Here is an 18,233-nt window from a genome sequence, read left to right as displayed (position 1 = left end):
TTTTTTTTTTTTTTTTTTAGGCAGACTCTTGCTCTGTTGCCTTGGGTAGAGTGCAGTGACATCATCATAGGTCACTGCAACCGCAAATTTCTGGTCTCAAGCAATCCTCCCACCTTAGCCTCCCACAGAGGTAGGATTACAGGTGTGAGCCACTGTGCCTGTCCTCAACTCTGTTTTTTTCTGACTTAAAATATCTCTGGCTGGGCGTAGTGGCTCATAATTATAATCCTAACACTCTGGAAGGCTGAAGTGGGACAGTTACTTGAAGCCAGGAGTTCAAGTTCAGCTGGGGCAACATAGCAAGACCTCATCTCTACAAAAAGATTTAAAAATTAGCCAGGCATTGTGGCACATACTTGTAGTATGTCCCAAGTATTCCATAGACCTCGGTGATAAGATCCCTTGAGCCCAGGAGTATGAGGTTACTGTGATCTATCGTCAGTCCACTGCACTCAGCCTGGGGGATAGAGTAAGATCTGTCTCTAAAAAAAAAAAAAAAAAAAAAAAACAGAAAAGGAAGTATCTTCCTTACAAATGCCACTACCAGGCTGGAGATGGGCATCCCCTGAACACAGCTGCTGCGGGGATGGCAGAGACAAGGCTGATTCCCAACAAAACTGTTATCTCTTGAACCTTTGATAAACTGGGCATTCTGCAAAGGCCTTCATTTAAGGGATCCTTTAATGCAAGGGTCCTCAAACTTTTTAAACAGGGAGCCAGTTTACTGTCCCTCAGACTGGTGGAGGGCCAGACTGCAGGCCCCGGGATGAGTCGGCTGCTAAGTGGGATAGACAGCAGCGGAAAAAACACCTGGCAGGCCGGATAAATGTCCAAGGAGGGCTGCATGTGGCCCGTGGGCCGTAGTTTGAGGACTCCTGCTTTAATGAAATGGAGCCGGGGTGGTCTTTGAGCTCATTTTATTATTCTTCAGGAAATTTACCATCTCTGAACCCTATTGAGCCCCTATAGTGCTAAACATGTTGAGACAGTGGTGAACAGACAGATAAGACCATTGAACTTGGTTGCCTATTGATCTGAAATTGGAAATTTAATACTTACCTAAGAGGGTTAAAGGTGAGTTCTATGTAATATTGTGTCTGGCATCTGGAATATTCTTACTGAGTGTTAATTCATTTTCTTCTTTCTTGATCCTCTGAAACTAGACCAAAAGTGGAATTGTCTAGTCTGTGCTCAGACCTCTCCAGAGAACAGATTTCTTCTCTTAATTCTGTTACTTGATTCTGTTGCCTATGTACAGAAACTCTTGAATAATATTCTCAGCAATTGCTTGACTGTCACAGACACTGGAAAAGAGCCATTATCCCTGCATATCCTTGTGTTCTTCCCGAGAATTGGCTTAAATGGCAAAGATTGAGAGTGATGGGGTTGGTTCAGCTTCCTGGAGGTTTCTTCCTGAACCATGTGGGTGTGTGTGCTCATTCATTTGACATCCAGGTTCATGTTCTCTTGCCTCACCTGAACATATATGTTCTTCTTTCCTCAACTAAGCATCTTCTCTGTGGTCTCTCGCCCAAAGCCAGTGAACAAGGAAGGGCGTTGGAGATTGAGCATATGACTTGTGCAATTTTCATCATATGAAATTATGCTTAGTGATGCCCGCAGATACAGTTAGCATGACAGAGTCTACATTCTGTTGAAAATGTACTTTTATTATACCATGCTATGGATGAGTCAGTGGAACTAAAAAATGTTCTCCTCAAAGGATGAAACATTCCAGGTTCCAGGCAGCATTGAATTATTGCCACCCAGTCCCATGGAGCAGTGGATGATGATGGCTTGCTAACACCATTAGATTTGTGTGCAATATTGGATGAGCCCAGATTTTGCCAAGCTTTGAGTCAGCAATCCCTTCCCCGTGCACCTGTCTTACCCAGGCTTCCTCCCAGTTGGAACATTGCCATCTCTTTCCCATCTGCTTATGATCAACCAATCAGTAATGAGAATGAAAGAAAGCAGAGCAGTAAAATGATCAAAGAGAAGAAATGGCAGAATGAAAAGGACAATAGCACAGAGTGTGCCGGACGGAGCTGGCTTCAGAGGGGGGCACAGGCTGCACAGATGCGAAGAAGTGTCCGCACGTCACTCCCTGCCCCAGCTCTGAGTGTCACTGTGCAGGTGGCTCATGTGTTCTTATCCCTGGAGAGGTAGCTGGCCAGGTGTCCTTTACAGACTTATATATGCAGTGGAGCTGTGGTTGGGTAACATGGAAATGCCCCTGAGAAAAGTCTGTAATATATGTACATATCAAGTGTTATCAAAAAGGAGGTTGAACAGTGTTTAAGGCTTTTTCTACGGTGCTGTCTTGAGTCAGGCTTTAGCCACTCTCCACTGCTGTTTGCTATACCTGTGTTCTATGTTTTCCCTTGCACAGGACCAGCTGTCGGCTGACATGTACAGTTTTGTGGCCAAAGAAATTGACTATGCAAACTACTTTCAAACGGTAAGCGTCCAGAAAGGTAAGACTGCTTGCTCAAAGACTGTTCACAAGAGTCATGGTGTGGGCAGGTGGGCCTGGAACTGAGTGAGAGCCCCTTGGCTGAGCACATCATGGAAGAGGGTGGGGCTTAGACTGTTCTACCTGAAAACAAATCCCGCCTTCTGTTATCCCTTGTATGGGTTTCTTCAAAGACCTGACAATAAAACCCACCTCCAACCCTCGGGATTATTACAACTCAGTCCAGTAGTTCTAAGCCAGGAGTGAGTTTGCCCTCTGCTCCAGTGGACATCTAGCAATATATGGATTTTTGTTTGTCACAGCTGGGAAGGGAGATGCTACTGGCATTTATGGAGTAGAGAGCAGAGATGTTTCTAACTATTGCATGTTGCACAGGGAAGTCATCACAGCAATGAACTGTCAAGTCCAAAATGTCAGTAGGTCTGACATTGAGAAGCCATGGTCTGTGATAACAAGAGACTTGAGAGACATAGAAAGATAAACCTTCCTCCTGGCACATATGTATATTTTTAAAACTACATTATTATCAAAGACAATGACAAGTGGTAAAAATAATAATCAGTGTGGCCTGTGTGCTAGCCTCTCATCAATCAAGGCAGATTTAGAGAGAAAGAGGAAGAAACAAGATCTGAGTCATCTAAACTTGAGTAATCTGGTGCAGATAATTAGGACCCTGGCTGTTTACTAGAGTTGGTGCAAGGCTAGTAAAAATTTAAAAAATTTGTCCGGGCACAGTGTCATGTCTGTAATCCTATTATTCTAGGAGGCCAAGGTGGGTTGAACTCAGGAGTTTGAGACCAGCCTGAGCAAGAGTGAGACCTGTGTCTACTAAAAATAAGAAAAACTAACTGGGCATGGTGGCACACACCTGTAGTCCCCAATACTTTGCTGAGGTAAAGAGGGTGGCTTGAGCCCAGGACTTTGAGGTTGCTATGAGCTATGATGCCACAGCACTCTACCCAGGGTGACAGAGTAAGACTGTTGCAAAAAACAAAAACAAACAAACAAACAAACAAACAAAAAATTGAGAACAAAAATACCAATCAAAAAAGAAAGAAACAATTATGCTCACCTGCTTTCAGTGTTGGGGATAAAAGGCTCCCACCTATAAGGTCTCTATTTATCATCAAGTATCTAAAGAAGGGAAAAGAAAGGGCAGGAAGGAAAAGAGAAGAACAAGGGGAATCCTGAAACGTTCCAATGCTTTGACAGAAGGTAGCAGTGAGCTCTTGGCAGCTTTCCATTTTCATTAGGTGTCCAGCTTGTAGACAATCCCTCCTACCCTGAAAAGGTGTTGCTTGCCCTCACTTCCGACTTGGAAGTTTATTCTAAAGTAGTAGTATTTTTTCAAGTGTATCCCAATGTTTCTATTTGTGCAAATGTTTAATTTAATTTAATTTTTTTGTATTTAACCAGAGTCAGTGCAGACAAATGTTTAATTTTAGAGTTTCTTAATGAACTTATTGACATTCCAAGCTTCATGAGCCTACCTCATTATCATTTGTGTACCATTTATTGCAATATTCTGATTTTTAAAAAATATATATATTAATTTTGCTTTGGTTTTAGTTGGGGATCATCGTGTCTGCTGTCTACACCAAGCTCACAAACAGAGGCTCCCTCCCCTCTGTTCCCACATGCCTGATTTTGGAGGGCGATGGGAATAAAGTAACTTTTGTTTGTGGGTTTTCACATGCTCTTACCAACATTTTGGCCACTTTGTACTAATGGGATAGCAGAATAAAACACTTTAAAAGAATCTGTTCTTTGGGTTGCATCTCCATAGCTAAAGTAGTTTTACCTCTGGAGGTGTGCGAAGAGAGTTGTGGCTCAAGCCTCCAGTTTTCCGATCAGTTATATGCTAAACTGACTTTGCAGAAGCCAAGATAACATACAGGGTAATGGCCTTAACGTGTGTATCTTTTAGGCAAATGAATTTCTAAACTGTTTTCCATTTACGTTCTCCTGTGGCTGCACCTGTCTCTTAGGCAGGGTGATGGTGAAGGCAAACTCATCAGGGCCCACTCCTTGGTTCTTCTGCCTTGCAAGTTCCCACTGGGGACGTCTTCATTACAGGGCTAGTGAGGAAGCATGCCCATCGGTTTAGGTAGATTAGAGGAGGGAACTGGGCACTATGCCCCCTTCCCCGGTGTAAGTACCTTCCTGCTACATATGCCAAAGGTGATGCTTGCCTGTGTTTTCCCAGCTGATCGAAGTGCAAGCTGAGTACCACAGGAAGTCACTGACCCTCCTGCAGGCTGTGCTGCCTCAGATCAAAGCACAACAGGGTGAGTGCAGCCTTCTCTGGATAGGGGAGGGCTGGGGACCCTGCTTGCTTGCCTGGGTGAGGCCAATTCCCTCACCCCAATGGTGGTCACCTTATGCTCTGTCCAGCGGGGGCCCCTGCAGATAAGCCTCTAGGACTTCCAGGCTGGGGTCTCAATCCAGTTGTGTGGCAGAACACATGCACACACACTGCCCCCCCACAGGGAGGCATGAGGGGTGTGGGCAGGGGTGTGTGTGACATTAGCCCCAGCAGCTCTGGGCGCAGCTGGATGGCCTTTCTCCCTCTCCAGTCCCCCTGTCATCCTCCAAAACAGATGGGGGCTCCACCGGGCCTCCATTTCTCTAGAAGTCTTAGAAGAATCTCGAAGGAAGATTCCAGCATGACTGACCATCTCAAACTGCTGATAGACCCCTTTCTCACTCCTCCCCCTCAGAGGCCTGGGTGGAGAAACCCTCCTTCGGGAAGCCCCTGGAGGAACACCTCACCATCAGTGGCCGGGAGATCGCCTTCCCCATCGAGGCGTGTGTGACGATGCTGCTTGAGTGTGGGATGCAGGAGGAGGTAGGTGTGAACGGCCACCCCCGGCCGGCCGGAGCAGGTGCAGAGCAGGTCTCCTCCCCCACGGGACAGGCTCCTCAAGACCTTTCCGTGTCATCTCTGCTCCGGACTTTTCAGATCCCAATGTGTTAGGACAATGGTACAGCCTCCTCTCCTGCACGTGCTGGTCCTGCCTTTACCATTAGGCCTCACTTTTACAAGCACCGTGAGACACAATTAGCCATGAGGAATTGATGGCCTTATTCTCGCCATCTTTCCGCACCATTAATGTGATCTGCTGCTATAGCGTTCTGTCCATCTTCCCGTTGTTTAGTATGTTACCTAACTTTCAGAATAGAACTCTTCACCTTGGTGATCACTCCTCTTTTATAGAGATCTTGAAAACATGGTTGAAGATACTAAGAGCACTTTTTAAAAGCCGAGTGTATGGCTCGGCGCCTGTGGCTCAGTGGCTAGGGCACCAGCCACATACACCAGGGCTGGTGGTTTTGAACCTGGCCTGGAGCCTGCCAAACAACAATGACAACTGCAACAACAACAACAACAAAATAGCCAGACGGTGTGGCAGGTGCCTGTAGTCCTAGCTACTTGGGAGGCTGAGGCAAGAGAATCGCTTAAGCTCAAGAGTTTGAGGTTGCTGTGAGCTGTAACACCATGGCACTCTACCAAAGGTGACATAGGGAGACTGTCTCAAAAACAAACAAACAGACAAAAAAAGCCACATGTAAAAAAAGTCTACAAGAAATTGGTGGCTGTGGTTATAATTATCACCCTGTAAATCATTCCCTGGGAGACAGATCTGAACTTTGCTCGGCCATAGGCTATTTTTACATCTTCATCTTCCTTCCATCTGATCAATCAATCCATATTTATTTAGGGCATGTTACATGTTTATCACTGAGCAAAGTATGAAAGAAGGAGGTGGGACATAGAAACTTGTGTTGGGGGGATGAGTCTCGCCTTCCTCCATTGAGCTTCATCAAACCGAGACAACGTGTGCATCTCTGAGTAAGCGCTAGATCACATGCGGAAAATGGTGAGGCTTGTGGGAGAGAAGGGAGCAAAAAGCTCATAGATGTGGCTGCTCCGTTGCGCTAGGCCTAGTCCACATTCTGGATATTCAGAGAGGAACAGGAATAAATGTGTGTTTTTTGGCCACACGTTTTTGCTGGGCATTCCATGTTTGTTGCCAATTAAAAAAGGAAGGGAGATGGACTGGGCCTTTTCTTTTCCCATTATTATTTTTTTCATTGTAGAAAAGCATAGACCCATAAAGATAAAATAATGATCATCTCCCAGTTTATGGTCAATCTTGTTTTGTCTCTGCCTCCCAAATCCCTGCCTTGGATATTTTGAAGTAAATCTCAAACATCTATCATTTCATTAAGAATGCATTCATGGCTTGGTGCCTGTAGCTCAGCGGCTAGGGAGCCAGCCACATACACTGGAGTTGGCAGGTTCGAATCCAGCCCTGGCCCGCCAAACAACAATGAGAACTAGAACCAAAAAATAGCTGGGTGTTGTGCGGGTACCTGTAGTCTCAGCTACTTGGGAGGCTGAGGCAAGAGAATCGCTTAAGCCCAGGAGTTGGAGGTTGCTGTGAGCTGTGACGCCACAGCACTCTACCCAGAGCAACATAGTGAGACTTTGTCTCAAAGAAAAAAAAAAATGCATTCATATGTATCTCTAAAAGATAGAGTGTTTTCAAATATAATAGTATTACCATATCGAAATCGTAACTAATTTATTAGTATTGTCAAATCTGTAATCAGTATAAACTGGGTCTTGGACATTCTCTTGGGCATCTCCCACCCTGTCCCCCGACTCTCCTGCCTCTTCCCTCTCTGGGCCATTCCACGTCCTGCCAGACCTCACTCGGCCACTTACAAATCTCCCCACTTTGTATCAGCTCTTCTCCTGTAGTTGGAACTAGGCTCAGGTTTCCTATCTTCTTTCATCCTGCCGCAACCTATTCCTTTGCGCAGTTGGTTTTGGATTTATGTAACCCACTTGTTTAAAAAAGCTTCCATTGTTATGGTGTGAACAATGACCACCAGACAGATAATTTTGAAACCCAGTTGGGAGTCTTTATTGACCAGCAGGCTGGCTGTCACCCTGAGCAAGGAGAGCAGCTGCAACCAGCTTGGAATCGGGGTTTTTATAGGGTTGGCCGATGCAAGCAAGTAAGCAAGCAGTCGGTTATTGTAACCGACCTTCACAGAAGCAGACTTTGCATTTGCAGTGAGCAGATAAGCAAACAATTTTTCACAATTCCGTAAAGTTCAGTAAGTTCTTATCCCATCTCCCCATTCTTCCCTCTGTCTCCTGCCCCCTGTCACAGGGCCACGGCCGCCATCTCACCACCACTTGCCACTTCTGCTGCTTTGCCAACACCTACTTATCTTCTTCTTGGGGTGTCACATCTGCTCCCATCCCTGGGCTAACACCACCCTCAGTGGTCCCCAGGGACCTCCCCCTCCATTGTCGGACCAAATGACTTAGTCCCAGCGTCCTGGGCTACGTTACCTCCTGGTGCTACCAATGGAGCCATCCTTGAGATGAGTGGCCCTCCCGGGTCCCCTTCTTGCCTCTGACCTCTGGGGCCTCATGGTCCTTGTTCGGCACCTCCACTTGCTCTACCGTCCTAGAACTGTGCTTGAGCCTCGGTGATGAGTCTTCTGGGGAAGGCGCCACTCTGTGTTCTCCACCATTCTTCACTATTTCTCTGCAGATTTTCCTCATGCATCTCTACAACTGGACTCCCTAGCTGTCTTAACTATGTCCTCCTCCGCATGGGTCTTACGCTTCTAAAGGCTTACACTTGACACATCTGTTTCCTTCTCTTTGGCACTGGCCATCACCTGATCCTGCTGGCACTCCTTGCATAGAGATGGCATGTTTTTATTAAGAGCTAAGCCGCCTCTCTGTTGCATCCTCCAGCTTGTTGGCTTTGTCCTGGCAGCCTTACTCATACACTAGTCCAACTGTGTTTATGTAGCTTTCTCACATACATGTCAAAGAGCTTTGCACCTCTATTTATCCAACACACCCTGTTTTGAGAAGGGAGCTGGTAATCCCAGCAGGCCATAAGCTCAGTATTCCAGACCAGGAACATTTTCTTCTAAAGGAACTTGTAAGTCTGAATGGCCATAAATCATCAAAGGAGGGAGATTCTGCCAGCATATTTCTCAGCCTATGCTGAGATTGCTTCCCAGAATACAGGGAGTTAAGAGAATGGATGGGTCTTTAACCCACGTCAGTTTACCGTGACGTAGAGGCTTCTTTCCAGCTCTGACCTGCATCAGCCTTCTCTTCCACCCAGCCTTCTGCCCTTCTCTTCCTTTCTCATAGCTCACGTTTGCTCTGAAAGGTGCAGTGGTTCTCTCAGAGGAGGTGGCAGTGATTAGAAAGTAACTTTTAAAAATGCAATATGGAGGGACTAACATTCATTTATTCAACAAATATTTACTGCAGTAGGCCCTGGGGACACAGCAGTGGGCAAAGTCCAGTCCCTGCCCTTGAGCTGCTTATGTACAAAGGAGGAGACATTTGGAAAACAAGTAGCTGTGATACCGGAAAGTGATGTTGGACAAGCGCATCTACGAGGTTTTGGAGGAAAGGAGGTAGACTCCGGTCTGTCTGCTGCGCTCTCATACCTGGGAGGCGCAGAGCTGCCTACTGACCCTCTATCCTGTTGGCAGGGACTCTTCCGAGTAGCCCCCTCTGCCTCCAAGCTGAAGAAGCTGAAAGCCGCCCTGGACTGCTGCGTGGTGGACGTGCAGGAGTATTCAGCAGACCCCCATGCGATTGCAGGTGGGTGCCCATGCCCTCTTGGCCCAAAGCTTCTGTGTGCTGTAGGGACCCATGGGAAAGGAATAAGCATGGAGGCTGTGTGGCTATGTGTCTGAGACACTTAGGCCAGTGGTGATATGCTTCAGACATGTCTACTCAGGGCCCAGTTCTAGGCCTGGGTGCTGTGGCCCCTTGAAGAGAAGAGGTGGTGGTGGGAAGTAAGAGGACTATGTGGTTGTCAGCCCCTGGCAGAGCCTTGTACCTGTTCACGTGGGAAGCCACTCTGTGATCTTGGCATAGTGGTTGAGGGGGCTCTTCCCCAGGGGAGTCCTTATGGGCAGTGCTGGCTGGTGGACCTGTCTCTTCTGTGTCAAAACGGTTCACAGGCAATGTTGTAATCATACCTAGGAGCTTTGAAATCTTACCTCCGAGAGTTGCCAGAACCTCTTATGACCTTTGAACTCTATGACGAGTGGATCCAGGCCTCCAAGTGAGTACCGCTTTCTTCTGGACTGACTCTGGTTGGAGTTTATTTGGAAGTATGTACAGAAATTAGGAATGCGTCTAACTGGTGATCTAGCAACCCCATGGCTTGGTATCCATCACAAAGGATTACTTCTGCCTGCATGTGACAAGGAGGAGTGCACAAGGATGGTGACGGTGGTACTGTTTGGAACAGCGGGAGCCCAGAGTTGCTAAAGGTGCATTGGAGAAAGGACTTGGGAAGAGGCTAAATAAACCAGGCTCTGTCTAGAGCATGTCACACTCAGCAGCACTTAAAAACTAGGTAGAGCTAACTCTAACCTAGTCATATAACAGGAAAAGGTTTGGGGATTATTGAGTGAAATAAAGGAGTTAAGAACATGTGTGATATTCTATTTTTGCAAAAAGGGAAATAGACATCAAACAAAGGCAAAAGAATGAAATTTTAGGAGTGCCTCTATATACCTGTAAATGCATAAAAGAAGGTTCCAGAAGGGCTAACACAGGCTGATGGCAGTGATTCCTTCTGGTAAGAAGGATAGGACCAGGAATGGGTACTAGGGTCTTAGCCTTATCTATAATAGTTAAAAATATTTTAACAACATCTAATGAGCTGTGAATATAAAAGCACAATATGTGGGCAGTAGCTTATGTCTGCAGTGCACCTCTGGAGGGTGCACTGAGGGAGAGGCCACAATGGTGGGAGACGGAGGACTCTACAGGTGTGTTGGGAACAATGAGAATGCAGAGAGCTTTTGCAGCTGGTGCCAAGCACAGTGTTCAACTATAGGCACACTTGAGCTATACTTAAACTTGCATGGTGCACTTAAATTATGTTGGTCCAAAAAGAGATTAAAATAGAATATATTTACTGCACTTTGAGCATGTTTTGAAAGTAATTTAATTAATGATCTTTAAAAATTCTTGCAGCGCACTAGTTGAAAATCACTGGCTAGGCTGGGCACGGTGGCTCATGCCTATAATCCTAGCACTGTGGGAGTCCAAGGAGGGTGGATTGCTTGAGCTCAGGAGTTTGAGACTAGCCTGACTAAGAGTGAGACCCTTTCTCTACTAAAAACAGAAAAACAGTCTGGGCGTCATGGTGGACACCTGTAGTCCCAGCTACTGAGGAGACTGAGCAAGAGGACCATTTGAGCCCAAGAGTTGAGGTTGCTATGAGTTATGATGCCGCAGCACTCTACCCAGGAAACAGAGTGAGATTCTGTCTCTAAAAAAAAATTAAAGTAATTCTGCCTAGATCAGGGGTTTCTAACTCTCTGTTTGCATGGGCATTGTCCTGGGAAGTTTTAAGATACCACTGCCTGAGCCTTTTTTTTTTTAAAGATTTGGATAGAGTTGGTCTAGGTTCTTTGTTTCAGAGCTCCCAAGGCTGTTGGGCTGATAACCATTAACCTTTGGTGAAGCTGAGTTTCACCAGAGGGCAGCACCAGCTTTCTAGGGGATTATATTTCAGCCCAGCTCAGCAGGACACAGACAGGTCTGCCTTGGGGTTAGGACATCTGGCCGTCAGTCAGAGATGGAGCCAGGGATCACCAGCACAGTATGAGATGGCTTGAAACTCAAAAAGGACACATCTTTAGAAGCCCTGTAAATTAAATGCTTTTATACTGAAGTCATGCAGTGCAGAGGCTGAGAGATACTTGGAAGAAGATTGCAAAAAGTGCATCCCCGGCTCCATCTCGACTGCCAGTTGTCCCACTCCAAGGCAGACCTGTCGGCATTGTGCTGAGTTGGTCTGAAATACAATCCCCTGTAAGGCTGGTGCTGCCCTCTGTGCCAGATGTCAAGGAACTCAAACATAAGCATGGATCTCCCTGACTGGTACCCTGTAGCCCTGCTATGCCAGAGCAGGTGTCTGCCCTCTGCCCTCACCTGCTCCCCAGCACAGGTTCACATGGGTGATATGATGTGTACAGAGGAAGTTCTGTTCGAATAGCACAGGACAGAAGGAGAGCACAGAGAAGGAAATAATAATAACCAGTTTTTAAAATAATAATGTCCCGATGTTGTCAGTTATGATGGTTGGCTCCTGATTGTTAAATATTATTATTACGATGACTAGTTAATATAATTGCCAATGAGACTTCATTGATAAGTCATCACCCAATTTCCTATCAATCTCCCAGTATCCAGGAGCAAGACAAGAAGCTTCAGGCTCTCTGGAACGCTTGTGAAAAATTGCCAAAGGCCAATCACAACAACATCCGGTAAGTGGATGTAGGGCTTCAGACACAGCTCCCCTGCTGTGAGTCTGGGTAAGTAGGCACAGCCAAGGTGTGGCTACACCGGGGGCTCTTCTAAACCTCAACTGTCCTATCAGGCAGGGGTATTTACTACCATTGTGCAGATAAGAAAACAGACTGAATGTGGTTATTTGACTTTGGAGGCCACTATCTGTGGGCTAATTTAGTTAAGTACTTTGATTTGCAAGGAACAGAAATGAATGCAGGTGATCTTAAGATGTTGGGGACTGGCTGGGGGCCTATAGCTCAACCGGCTAAGGCGCCAGCCACGTACACCTAAGGTGGCAGGTTCGAATCCCCAGCCCGGATCCGCCAAACAACAATGACGGCTGCAACCAAAGGGCGTTGTGGCGGGCGCCTGTGGTCCCAGCTACTTGGGAGGCGGAGGCAGGAGACTTGCTTGAGCCCAGGAGTTGGACGTTGCTGTGAGCTGTAATGCCATGGCACTCTGCCCAGGGGGACAGCTTGAGGCTCTATCTCCAAAAAAAAAAAAAAAAGATGTTGGGGACTTATGGTCAAGATGTTTTTGCACAGCTGGGTGAAGCTGACCCTCAGTAGGGGTGGAGGTGTCCCTGAGCGACTCCATAGGAAGGAGAGGTGTGGGAGAGTGTTCCCCAGTGCTCCCGCGTTCACAAGTCCCAGATTCCACAGCTGCCTCTCACTTTTCTTGTCACCACCCAAGATTTTACTTCCCACCACATTGCAGCTCGTCTCCCCGTGCCTGGCTCCCGCTGTTTCACACCCCACTCCACTTCTCCATCGCTCTGTCTTGCCAGCGCCCCTCCCAGCGCTGCACCCCTCCCAGCGCTGCACCCCCTCCCTGCTCCTTCGTGTGTAGACTTTCAGCATCAGTACCTGCTGCCATCTGCCTGATTATTTCTGTTTTCCTGTTAAAAGTCCCAAGAGTTATGTAATGACGGTTCCTCAAAATATGAAACCTATAATTCACATACAATCCATATGAACCAGAGAACCGAAGGCTTGGCCTTGGTGTTTCACACCCATGTTCATAGCAGCCTCATTTAGTGTAGCAAGAAGATGGGAACCCAGATGTCCATTGCTGGATAACCGCAGGAACAGACAGTGGCGTACTCATGTAGTGGAGTATGAAATTCTGATTCTTACCACAGCAGGGACGTGGGATGAATGTCAAGGACGTGATGCCACGTGAAATAAGCCAGACACATACTGTGTGATTCTACGTATGTCAAGTACCTCAAGTAGCCAGACTCAGAAAATAGGAGGGTCGTGGCCAGGGAAAGGGAAAGGGGAGGTTGCTGTTTAATGAGCCCAGAGTTCAGTGAGGGACGATGAAATCGATCTGGAGATGGATGGTAGTGATGGTTTCATGACCTTGTGAACGTATGTTACGCCACTAAATCATATACCTAAAAGTGGTAAAATAGCAAACTTTGTGTATATCATACCACGCTTAACAAAAGCAACCCTGGCTCGGTGCCCGTAGCTCAGTGAGTAGGGAGCCAGCCACATATACCAAAGCTAGCAGGTTCGAGCCCAGCCCGGGCCTTCTAAACAACAATGACAACTGCAACCAAAAGTTGCCAGGCATTGTGGCGGGCACCTATAGTCCCAGCTACTTGGGAGACTGAGGCAAGGCAATCATTTAAGCCCAAGAGTTTGAGGCTGCTGTGAGCTGTGACACCACAGCACTCTACCGAGGGCAACATAGTGAGACTGTATCTCAAAAAATAAATAAATAAATAAAAACAATCTCAAGAGTGAGAATCAGGTCAGATCAACTGATTAACTCATGGCATGTTGCTAATGCCAGCCAGTGGATTCACTGCCCTTGACATAGGTCCCTGGTGTCTCTGTTGTATCCTTTTGGCCTCCTGGAGGGCAAGGCATGGTCAGAAGTCGGGTGGAGTCATCACAGTGATGGCTTAGTGACCACATGGTAGGGCCCTGACTCTGCGGCATTTTCTACCTGGCTGACAGAAGATGAACCCTCCACCCCACTGAGTCATTTCTCTGTGAGCCAAGCAAAAAAGGGTTAGGACCACAGCCTTTTGTAACAGAGTACAGGAGAAAATCTGTGCCCCTGGGCGGTCCTGAGACTTCTTGTCAGGGCCTGGCAGATTTTTTTTTTTTTTTTTTTTTTTTGAGACAGAGCCTCAAGCTTTACCCCTGGGTAGAGTACCATGGCATTACAGCTCACAGCAACCTCCAACTCCTGGGCTCAAGCGAGTCTCTTGCCTCCGCCTCCCAAGTAGCTGGGACCACAGGCGCCCGCCACAACGCCCGGCTATTTTTTGGTTGCAGCCATCATTGTTGTTTGGCGGGTCCGGGCTGGGGATTCGAACCCACCACCTTAGGTGTACGTGGCTGGCGCCTTAGCCGGTTGAGCTATAGGCGCCGAGCCGGGCCTGGCAGATTTTTAGTGAACTTCGTTAGAGCTACTTTCTGTTCCTAATTTGTGCTCTTTTAAAAAAAAAAAAAAACTATCGAGCTGTGATTCATGTACTATTGCACCTTTATCGTTATTTTCATGTATTTAATTTCAGATTAATATAAATGTATATATAGCATGGCCATGAAGAGTGTGTGCCTTTTAAGTCGCACACTATTTTAAATTGCACACGAATTTTATGGCCACCTTGTACCATTAGTTTACATTGTACCTTTTTAAAGTGTATAATTTAATGGGGTTTTTTGGGGGGTGGGGTTCGCAAAGTTGTACAGCTATCACTTCTGTGTAATTTTAGAACATTTCCATCACCCCCAAAAGAAACCCTGTTACCATTAGCGGTCACTCACCCTTTCCCCCAACCCTGTCCCTAGCAACCACTAATTCTCCTTCTGGCTCTCCACCTTTGCTATTCTGGACACTTCATAGAAATGATAAAATGTGTGGGCTTTCGTGTCTGGCTGCTTTCATTTAGCATAACGTTTTTAGGGTTCATCTGTGTTGTGCCTTGTGTTAGTAATCCCTTTTCTGGCTGAACAGTATTACATTGGGTATCCCACATTTTATTTATCTGTCCATCTTTCAATGGGTTATTTGGGTGGCTTCCATTTTTTTGGCTATTATGAACAATGCTATGATGAAAAAATTTACGTTCAGGCTTGGTGCCCTTAGCTCAATGGGTAGGGCGTCAGCCACATATGCCGGGGATGGCGGGTTCAAACCCAACCTGGGCTAGCTAAAAGAACAATGACAACTACAACAAAAAAATGGCTGGGTGTTGTGGTGGGAGCCGGCAGTCCCAGCTACGTGAGAGGCTGAGGCAAAAGAATTGCTTAAGCCCAAGAGTTTGAGGTTGTTGTGAGCTGTGATACTATGGCACTGTACTGAGGGCAACATAGTGAGACTCTCAATAAAAAAAAAAAGAAAGAAAGAAAAAACTTATGTTCAATTTTGTGCCTGGACAAATTTCTCTTGGATATATTTGTAGGAGTGAGATTGCTGGATCCTACGCTAAGTCTATATTTGCCTTTTTCTTTATTGGATCTTTCCAGAAAGCCCAACTGAGGGTAATTCCAGGGGACACCACTCCTGGCATGCATATGTCCCTGTCAGCAACACCTCAACACTTTGTCACTTCTGCACACAGGGGGGGATGCCAGTCATGGTCATTCTGTACTGCAACAAAAGGAAACAGGATGGCTCTGTGGCCAGGGTCAACATCTACCTGAGTTAAGGGCTGTGTCTATGTTGAGAAAGAGAATACAGAATTCCCATTTCCTGATGTGTGATGCATTTCAAGGTGTGAGTCTCCTTGTCAGTAAGACCTGTGACAGGAGGGAAGTTTTTACTCAGGCCTCCGGGAACACAGCTGGTACCGAGCCCTGGTTAAAGCTGGCCTTTCTGATTTCCTTTCAGATACTTGATCAAATTTTTATCCAAGCTGTCAGAATATCAAGATGTAAACAAGATGACCCCCAGTAACATGGCAATTGTTTTAGGACCCAACCTCCTGTGGCCACAGGCAGAAGGGTGAGTTCAGGGTGGGGAGGCTGTCTGGGGGCTGCAGGGCCTGGACAGGGGGCATGGGGATGGCTGGGGCCCCAGATAACTGCTGGCCACCTGTGCTTTTCATGTGCTGTATCTATCATGTCCTGTTTCTTTTCGGGGTTGGGGAGGAGGTGCAGAATTCTATAGATTCTTTTTTGTTGCTGTCGATGGTCTCAAAGATCTGAAGTGAGGGTCTTTTCTGAGCTAATCTAAGTCAGGGTCCGGAGGGGAGGAAGGGGGTGAGGGCCGTGATAGCCCAGGTAAGACAAGCTCTTCCAGGCCCCCGGAATACTCCATCATCCTAGTGTCAGAATTTAGAGAGCTAGAGGAGCAAGAGCCCGGGAGTGATGAGAAGGAAGGCATGTTGAAGACCAGCCTATCTGTTTTGTTGTTAATGGGCGTTGCTCATTTGCCCCCAGGGTTGTCCCCATTCTGTAGACGGGGAAGAGAAATTCTGAAAGGTGAAGTGTCCTTCTCAAACCCTGGTCTGCACAGTTCCAGGGCAGGGCCCTTCCCAGGTTCTGTGGCCAGAGGGCCGTGGGCCTGTCTGCAGCCTTCGTGGGTAATCCCACCCTGTCCTTCCTCTGCACTTACAGGAACATCACGGAGATGATGACCACAGTGTCCCTGCAGATCGTCGGGATCGTGGAGCCCATCATCCAGCACGCAGACTGGTTCTTTCCCGGGGGTACGTAGGGCTGCCGAGGGTGGGGGTAGGAGGCAGGGAGCTTTGGAAACTAAATACCTTTGCCCATGGGTTTTTGTGTGTTTGTTTTGAGACTATCGCTTACTCTCACTGCCCAGGCAACTCTAGGGCAGTGGCGTCATCACATCTCACTGCAACTTCAAACTCATGGGTCCAAATGATCCTCCTGCCTCTCAAAATGTAGCTGGGACTATAGCTGTGCACCACCATGCTTGGCTAATTTTTTAAATTTGTGTAGACACAAGGTCTCACAATGTTGCTCAAGGCTGGTTTTAAACTCATGGCCTGAGCTATCCTCCCCCCTCAGCCTCCCAAAGTACAAGGATTACAGGCTTGAGACATCACCTTTTTGTTGTGTTGAGTCTCCTACACACAAGCAGAAATACAGAAACGCATGCTGGCACCAGGGTAAGGTCTGGTGGCGGCTTCCTGCTCTCTCATCCGTGTTTCAAGGGAAGTTCTAGCCTACAGGTGCCCACAATGTGTACTGATCATGTCTGTGGCCTCTCCTGGTCTAACAACCCACACCATGATTTCCTCCTGTCTACGAATCCTGCCATACTAGCACAGGAAGGAAAGAGAGGCCCTTTCTCTGCTCCAAACCCTTCACTCTTTTAGATGCAGAAGGAGCCTGAGAACAGAGATGAATAGGAACATTTATTCAGGACTTACAACCACCTGGTTGCCCGATAGCTCTCCTTTTGCTACCTTAACCTTCGAGAAGCCCCTCAGCATGTAATGGTGGGGCTCAAAGGCACCGAGATTCTTTTTTTCACCTGCTTCAAATTTGGGCTCTCAAGGCAACTTCCCTAAGAGGAAGATTCAGAGATGTTCTGAGCCATGGAAGCCCCATTCCGTAAGCAGAGGACTTTCAGGGTAGTTACACTAAATTTGGTGTTTGCTTTAAAAAAAAAGAAATTGGCATCATACCTTATGTTTGGCAGGTATTAAGGGAATGCTTTTGGCTGTGTTATAGCAGCCATTAACAAATATGAGGATAAAATGTTATAGTTTTGTGCCCTATCCTCTAGAGCAGCAGTTCTCAACCTGTGGGCTGCAACCCACAGGAACTGTATTAAAAGGCTGCGGCATTAGGAAGGTTGAGAACCACTGCTCTAGAGCTAATCAAATTACTCTGATCTGACAGTGAAGTTTAGTTATCTTTCTTTCGCTTCATGTGTTTTGACTGTGAGAGCTCCAAATTGCTGATTTCTGAAGAATTCTGTGATGATACAAACAGTTAGTTGGACATAGGAAATCAAGGTAACAAAGGAAACTAGATGGGTGTTGAAGGCAGTGGTTCTGCAGGCCCTGTGGGTGCGCTAGCTCGGCACCATCGCAGACAGACAGAGCTGTGCAGAGCTGGTGGGTTCCCACTGACCAGGAAAGGGTGGGATGAGTACGTCTGTGCGCTGCTTTGAAAGCCAACAAACAACCTTAATGAAATCGCATACCATTTCTAACCTTTTTATTTTCTTTGGTTTTCTAGAAAGACATTATCATCATTCTCTAATTTTATTTTCTTGACTAATTTCACTGGCCAGCATTTCTCAAATAATGTTAAATAATATTGATGATAGTGGGCATTGCCATTTTTTTCTGATTTGATTAGGACTGCTCTGAGGTTTCACTCTGAAGCATCAGGTTTGAGAAAGATAATTCAGTTTCAGAAGGTATCCATCTATCCTGTT

The 18,233-nt window shown here is 46.7% G+C and overlaps 1 protein-coding gene across 4 annotated transcripts in view; it reads left to right on the top strand.

Annotated features, from left to right (window-relative positions):
- ARHGAP44 (Rho GTPase activating protein 44) overlaps positions 1 to 18,233 on the top strand; it is a 199,512-nt gene that overhangs the window by 151,912 nt on the left and 29,367 nt on the right. For all 4 annotated transcript variants that reach the window (XM_012806023.2, XM_012806025.2, XM_003791080.3 and 1 more), the window contains exons 8-15: positions 2,393 to 2,461; positions 4,683 to 4,764; positions 5,197 to 5,324; positions 9,023 to 9,134; positions 9,522 to 9,603; positions 11,744 to 11,824; positions 15,705 to 15,818; positions 16,433 to 16,524. In XM_012806023.2, coding sequence (XP_012661477.1) covers positions 2,393 to 2,461; positions 4,683 to 4,764; positions 5,197 to 5,324; positions 9,023 to 9,134; positions 9,522 to 9,603; positions 11,744 to 11,824; positions 15,705 to 15,818; positions 16,433 to 16,524 — 760 coding nt within the window. The remainder of the gene's footprint in view (positions 1 to 2,392; positions 2,462 to 4,682; positions 4,765 to 5,196; positions 5,325 to 9,022; positions 9,135 to 9,521; positions 9,604 to 11,743; positions 11,825 to 15,704; positions 15,819 to 16,432; positions 16,525 to 18,233) is intronic.

This window comes from Otolemur garnettii, unplaced genomic scaffold (assembly GCF_000181295.1).
Source record: "Otolemur garnettii isolate 467f Iridium unplaced genomic scaffold, OtoGar3 scaffold00046, whole genome shotgun sequence".
NCBI lineage: Eukaryota > Metazoa > Chordata > Mammalia > Primates > Galagidae > Otolemur > Otolemur garnettii.
Note: the sequence above shows the minus strand (reverse complement) of the source record. Positions and strands in the feature narration are given on the sequence as shown.